Source organism: Cajanus cajan, chromosome 2 (genome assembly GCF_000230855.2).
Source record: "Cajanus cajan strain Asha chromosome 2, NIPB_CcT2T_4, whole genome shotgun sequence".
NCBI classification, from domain to species: Eukaryota; Viridiplantae; Streptophyta; class Magnoliopsida; order Fabales; family Fabaceae; genus Cajanus; species Cajanus cajan.
The window spans coordinates 50044068-50051670 of NC_138518.1; the positions used below are offsets into that span (position 1 = coordinate 50044068).

The 7603-nt window shown below is 28.9% G+C and overlaps 1 protein-coding gene across 1 annotated transcript; it reads right to left on the reverse strand.

The window, feature by feature from the left end:
- Positions 1 to 5716: 5716 nt before the first annotated feature.
- On the reverse strand, positions 5717 to 7337 carry LOC109815380 (uncharacterized). The gene has a single exon (XM_020380091.3). The coding sequence runs from the start codon at positions 7135 to 7137 to the stop codon at positions 5929 to 5931; it is 1209 nt and encodes a 402-aa protein (XP_020235680.1). The 5' UTR covers positions 7138 to 7337; the 3' UTR covers positions 5717 to 5928.
- Positions 7338 to 7603: the final 266 nt, after the last annotated feature.

Below are 7603 nucleotides of genomic sequence, written 5' to 3' on the forward strand. Positions count from 1 at the left end.
ATAATTTTTTTAATCTATCGTAAAATTAATTATTTTGCTTATATATACAAGGGAATTACAAACATGACGATAATAATAAGGGTTAAACATTATTTTGATATCTAAAAATACATGTCGTTAAATATTATGATAAAAAAAATACTCTTTTTTATATGTATTTTATTGGAGGGAGTTGTTTATTATATATATACATAATGTTATTAGATATTATAAAATATGTTATTGTAACTAAAAGGTCGTAACGGGATGAAGAAAAAAGAATTTAAAAATAGAGAGTTGCCATCAATATTTATTTTAAGAAAAAAAATAAAAAAATTATAAAATAGAAAATAGTCTTCGATATCAGATTTTAAGTTCGGGAGTGAGTTAGTAAAGATGACTTTAATTAAGTAAACTATTATAATTTTTAAAATATTTATCTCATCCTAAATTAACAAAAATTAATGATGATAATTAAATATATTTTATTTAACAAGTGCATCCATTTTATAAAAAAGAAAGATAATATCATTTTTATTTTTTGTCTCGATAAGAATTATTTCTTGTTCCTACATATCTCCATGTGCAATGGAGAATCAGAGTCACTTAATTCTTAGATAAAAAATATTTATGTGTTGAAAAGTTTTTATTGATTTTTTTTTTATCTAGGATTTTTGAACTGTCACAATCACAACTCATACATCCTAATATATAAAATAGACAGAGATTTATACCAAAGTTAACTTATTATAATATATGATTTTTTTATTATCACTATTATTACTACTGTGGTATATGTATAAAAAAATTTTGGTTGGATATTTGTTTTGGAGAAAAAAATTTAAAGATATCAAGTTGCCATAACTTGTACCTTTAAACTCAAAATTTAAAAAAATGTCACATCTAATTAATCATTTCTCCAATAAATTTTCTTGATATAATGACTTAAAGTATTTATATAAGCATTGTGGCAATATTTTTAATGCTTAATCATATTGTTCAATTTAGATAAGAACTTTTAAGATACCAAGTTGTCACAACTTATATTCTTTAGTCCCAAAATTAAAGGAATGTCACATTCAAATAATCTCTCTTTAAATGATATATTTAGTTAATATTGATTCTTGATAAATAATATTATTAATATTTATTACTATTGTTGTTATTTATTATTATTATCATTATTATTATCAATAATAATATTATTATTGTTAATATTATTTATCCTTATGTAACATGATTCCTTTTTTATAAAACTAATTTACTTTCATAATTGTTACTTATGTTAATAAATAAGATGTGATAGTATCTAAGTGCCAAAAAGAAAAGAAAAAAATCATATACATCAATGGGCAACAAGTCCGATCCACCCACGGTGAAAGTACGAAAAGAAAAGTTAAAAAAAATAATAATAACAATAACACAGCAAAAAATAAAGGAGAAAAAGAAAGATCAAGCACGAAACTTCTTGAATGTTTCGTGAGAAAGAGAAAAATGTCAGAAATAAGGAAAAAAGAAAGAACAAACATGAAATTTCTCAGAAATTTTGTGGGATAGAGAAAAATACGGGATATAAAGGAAAAGGGAAAAAATAAAGATTAGACACGAGATTTACCATAAAAGCTCCGTGGGAAAGAAAAAAAAATATGTTACCTTCCTATTTTATGCTCTCAAATGGATGAACCTGAAGAATGCTCGAGTGAGATGGCAAAATAGACAAACATCTCCGATGATAGTTCAATGTTGTACAAACTTCTTCCAATGCCTCTAGATCACCTCTATACTCCCCCTTTTTTTTTTGCAGTCCCCTTTTCTATTTGTTAGTCCATCAATTTATAGACATCAAAGTATTTCAACTTTAATGCTAATATTTTTTATCTTTTTTATGAAATAGAACTTAAGTTTTCTTTTTCAGCTTTCTTTTGACTTATTAATTTGGCATACTTGTCTTGACTCTGAGAAGATATGTTTGTTAAACAAGATCTGTGTTGTCAATGTCTATCCCCTCTTTTTTTTTTTTTGTGTTTGAAAAAAAATAGGTATATTGGCATTGCAGGACTTTGAACACAAACTCAACATTTGGCTCTGCTCATCCTCGAAGAATATCAAATTTGAGCATTTTGAAATTGAGAATTTGTTTGTCTGTATAGACATCTTGGATTGTTTTCTTTTTCCTTGTTATTATTATTCTTTATTTTTTCCATTTATTTATTATTTTTGTGTTATATTTTGTTGAGGTGATCCAAAGTAAATTGAGTAAAAAAAAAGAAAAGAACAAGATTGGGCATTCACATCTACCTTATTGAAAAATATAATATCTAATAGTATTATATATATATAAAATAAATAAACTCCTCCAATTTGCTAAAATACATATAAAAGAGGACTTTTTGGGTATAGGGTGTTATTTTATTTATAAGTATTTTAAGTTTTTGAAAGTTCTAATTGTTTCATTTAACTTCTTAAAATTATCTATTTATTGTCATTTTAGTCCTTAAATATACATTAATATTATTATTATTATTAGTCTTTTTTTTTATTTTAGACTAAAGTGAATAACATTTTACATTTTCAAAAACTCAATAAATTTTTATACTTTTAAGAACTAAAGTATCAACTTCAAGAATGCGAATGATATTTTGTCTTAATAATAATAATAATAAGATTAAAATATTTTTTTGATTTTCATAGTTTCAGTTACTTTACCTTCCAATTCTTATAATTTGAAATAGACCTTTTAATTTCTATACTTATCTTTTTTAATCATTTTTAATCTTTGTCGTTAACTTATGTTAACATGATAGATGTCTTTAACATTGTATTTTTGTGGATTTTATTTTGCTTGAATTATCTTAAATTAAATCTCTCGATGCTTCATATATGTATTTTACCCTCACTTACAATGTTTATTACTCGATTTTTTTCACAAACAACATTGTTAGAATTACTTAATATGAGCACGAATAAATTTTCTTAAAAGAGAGGAGGAGGAAGATAGTTAAATGAGTAGGAAGTCATCTTCAAAATCCATTCATTATAAAGACAAAGGGAAAGTGAGACTTTATGCTAGAATGAGGTTTTTTCCATGCTCCCAACTTGCTTGATGAACACATTGACCAAGATAGAAAGAAATTTTACATCAATCAAAGACTTTATTTTTTTCCTCCAAATCATTAGTTGACACATGATTATATACCAAATCTAACACATTAACGTCATGTAGATTTAATAAGTTTACATTATTCAAAAACAATGTTACACACAAATCCATAACAAGAACTAAAAAAGGTAAATATATATACTAAAATTATTTATTTTAAATTATAAAAATTAAAAAATAAATAAGTGAAATTATAAGAACCAAAATGTATTTTAACATAACAACAATAAATATATTAAATAAAATATTAATTTTAAATTTATAATATATAATACTAGTTTATAGAGTAAATTGTTTATTTGATTCTTGAAATTAGAATTAGTCGTTATATATTAGCTTTTAAAATTAAAAAAAAATTCAAATAAATCTCTAAATTTATTTAGGGTTTCATTTACTATCTTCAATTTTGAGTATTGGAAATAAAAGGAGAAAGACCTCTTTATGATTCAACCTTTGTATTAATACACACCTTAAACATTATTAATTGTAATTATTCTTATATTAGAAAATTACATTAATAAATAATACATGAAACCCTCACGCTTGTTCAACCTTAAACAATCTTCATTGATTTGCTACAACGTTCGAATATCCTTGCACTAAATGAAAGGATAGTGTTTTCCAAGTATAATTACAATCTCTAATAGAGGCTTGTGCGACCTACGTGATAAGTACAAAGTCAGACAGAAAGAACAAAAGAAGAATGTTCAGAAAAACAATATCACCATCAGAAGTTGGTAATGTCTTTTTGGTGAATAAAAGACAACCTTGGTACAGCTATCCTCAACTCATAAACAAGTATTCACTGACATAACGTGAAAGATCTTAAATGTAAAGTAAGGGCATGTTTGGAATTCATTTTGAACTTTAAGTAACGTAAATTTTCAGAAGCAAGTATATGTAGTTTCTGCATATTGTAACAATTTGATATGAATTCATGGATGTACGTGGATCACAAAATCACATCCAATCACACACTAATAACAGGAAGAACAAGCATCAAAGCATCATCAACGAGAAGTACAAGCCTTGAAGATCATTCAAAGCATGGTTGAACGACTCTAAGTGTGAAAACTCTGTTAGAAAGCCTTCTACTATTCTAAGATTTGTTCATATTCGATCACTGGACGATAAGTTGTAAAGTTTATACAGTTCTGTAATTTCATAGGAAAACAGTTCGGACAGATTACATATCTCAATTTTGAACCTTCTGTAAGGCCCATTAATCCTTTGTGAGCATAAGAACTAAGAAGTTGGTTGCATAATAGACAAACTGAACTAGTGAATGTTGTCACTAACAAGTCCTAAGAAAATCAAAAGTAAAAAAGAAGGGAAAAATAAAAAAGACAAATAGAGTAACAACTATAGATAGAGCAAGGAAGATGCAGCCATAAATATCACACACTTGTAATTCATTATTAGAACTATGTCATCAATTTATCATCCTAACGTTCACAATCAGTTAATATTATGAATGACATCTAAAAGCACTAAGCACATAAATCTCCTAGTAAATCTTTTGACTTGTATTAATTCTCAACCTCTTAAATCTGTTTACACCAACCAGGCTACCATTAGATCACCCAAAATTTGCACCGCCTAACACTTACGAAAAAGAGTATATGATGGCAACAGTATTTGATCACCAATCAATCCCTCGCAATATTTTTTTCTTTCAAAAGACAAAGGCCAAACAAACTATCTCAAAATTGTTCCTAGTGTGTACAAATATTACAAGTAGTAAAGATTACATTATTAGTATCAGTTCCAAAGGACAGTGTAAAATCCATATTCCATAATGCTTATAATGGAAGCAGCCCCTAAAGTTAAATGCAGTTTCAAATATTTTAGGGAAATAAAGTTGCACCCTAGCCATCAGGTTAAGGGCCTGATTCAACAGGGAGAGAAATAACAAAATCCCAATCTTCACCAACAACAGTCAATACTACAAATCTCTCAGCACATTGTGCTTAGATATCTTCATTCAAGAAACATTAAAGATTTAAATAGATTTTGATCACGAACATTTGTGAAGGTAACCTTCTCTTCTTTCTGGTTACTCTCATAAGATAATGTATAAAGCATAAAGAGTACCAGTAGTTGACAAAAAGTTCAAAGCTAAATGTATCGACCACACCACATAACAGTATGCACAATAGTGACAAGTGGAGGATGATTATAAAATTATATGATATCTTTACAGAAATTATTTATTAAAGACTGGCCATAGTAGCACAACTAAATGTAACTTGATTCAATCTTAGTTAATTGATCCCATCTGCATGCTCTAATAGACAGCAGGGCCCTCCTCCCTGACGTTCTACATAGTTTATGGTAGTATGAAGTATAGACATGCACATGCCTATAACATGTCACCTTTGTTTATAATGGATGGTTAAATCTTTAGTATGGTCACTTAAAAAAATAAAAAGCCATAGAGATGGAAGAAATGTTTCCCATAATAGATTAACAAATTTTAAAAAAATACAACAATAAAGATGAAAAGTATGCCTGGCCTACAAAACAGACATTCTTCCTTTAATGTGTTTTGTAGCTTCAACAGCCATAAATAAAATGAGCTACCAAAATTGGTAATCACCAATAAATGGATTTATAAACTTGTTCATGTAATCAGCATCCTATAAATTTCACAAAAAGTCCATCTACCTAAGAAAATAGAACTCAAAATGTTGGCACAAAATGTGAAAGCAGGCAAAGCTCAGGCTTCATCAATTTAGTATTGAAATAAAAAATTTGGAAGTTAAACATAGCCATAAAAAATTCAAAGACTACATCACATTTGATGGATTGATCACACCTCTGTAGACATCTGGTAAGAGGGGCAGAACATTCTGAAAATTGATGACAAATTTCTCCAAAAAGTTTTCCTCAGTTATGCAAATAATGCCACTAAAGTGCACATCATTCTCAAGCAGACCTTTTGATATCAAGATTTTGATTACCGAGAATCTAGGGATAATCCTCTTCTCCAAGTTGTAAGCTACAACTACAGGGTATTCAGCAATAGCTTCTGATGGCCAACCCATATCATTCACTAGGAAACTCATTTTTCTAGTAAAAGTCTTCTCAGTCAACTTCATAAAACCCGGAAACTTTGTGAATGCTCGAAGAGCCATTTCACGGTTCCAGCCCCACTTTTCATAAGCCTCAAACCTTGAGTCCCACACTTCTTTCCTCATATTTACAAGAACATTAATAGCCATGACAAAATTTGTTCTCGAAGGACAAAACCCAATTTCCTTAACTTTCTTGACGACTTCCACAAATCTAGAATGCTCCACATGTGCTGCAGACAGAGCATTGATCATCAAGAGAGAGATAGAAGCCTGAGGCACACCAGATTGCCTCAAAACTTCAATGTTTGGAACCAAGTCATTCATTACGCCACCATACACAAAACCAAGTGGGCAATTTTTCAAAGCTCTAACAACTTCCTGGTCATCACGAACTAATCTCTTTAAGATCTCATAACGAGGGATGAGACATTTTTTCAAGTTCCTCTTCAAGATAGAATGGTTAGCAATGAGGATCTTGGGGATGTCGCTGTTGGAGACACCAATAGAACGCAAGAACTCGAGTTTAGGCAAAAGGGTTTTCTCTGCATTTGCAACAAGCACAAAAGGGTGTTTCATTACAAATTTTGCAAGCTGGGTTTTTGAGAACCCATAGTTGTTGAGAAGATCAATAACAGCATTTGGGCCATCTGGGGTTTTCAAATTGACCCTTTTGGAGAGTTCCTTAGCCACTGTTGGGGACACCCCACATGAGTTGATGAGGTAAGACACGCTAAAGGTGTCACCTTTGGGGTGGTTTCCATCTGAATCAGAACCAGAAGAGGTGCTTGAAGTGAATGAATTGAAGAGCAAAAGTGAAGCATTGTGTTTGTGCTGCAGCAGAGAACCCAATAGAAAATGGGTGCTCTTGTAGCATGTGAATGATGATGAAATTAATCTTGAAATGAGAAAACTAGGCACCATTTATTCACTTACAGATTTGAATGCTTCGGTGTCTCAAGTAATGTAATGTTTCACAGCATACGCAAAGCACGTGAAATCCAGATACGCGTTTCAACGCTGCAACCACTTCCTCTTCTTTGCAAAGTAATTGCCGAGGGCACAACGCAACTGATCAAGCTAACTTCGAAGAACACAGCATTTTTTGCGACATTTTTAGGGTTTAACCGGCAAATTTTTATGTGACACTTTTTTAAAATTAATATAATTTTATATAAAAAAAATATATTGTATAGATGGACCTTGAAAATAATTCGAATAGAATTTTTTAAAAATTCTTATATAATTTAATTTTATTTATTATATTTATCGACAAATTAAAATTTAATAATTAAAAATAAATTATCAATAATTTTATTTCACAATATAAATTATTTATTATAAATTTAAAATATAATTTATATGTTTAAAAATTTATTTATACAAATTT

Excerpts from the sequence above, each read along its gene's own strand:
- LOC109815380 (XM_020380091.3), bottom strand. The coding sequence starts at position 7,137 with ATGGTGCCTAGTTTTCTCATTTCAAGATTAATTTCATCATCATTCACA.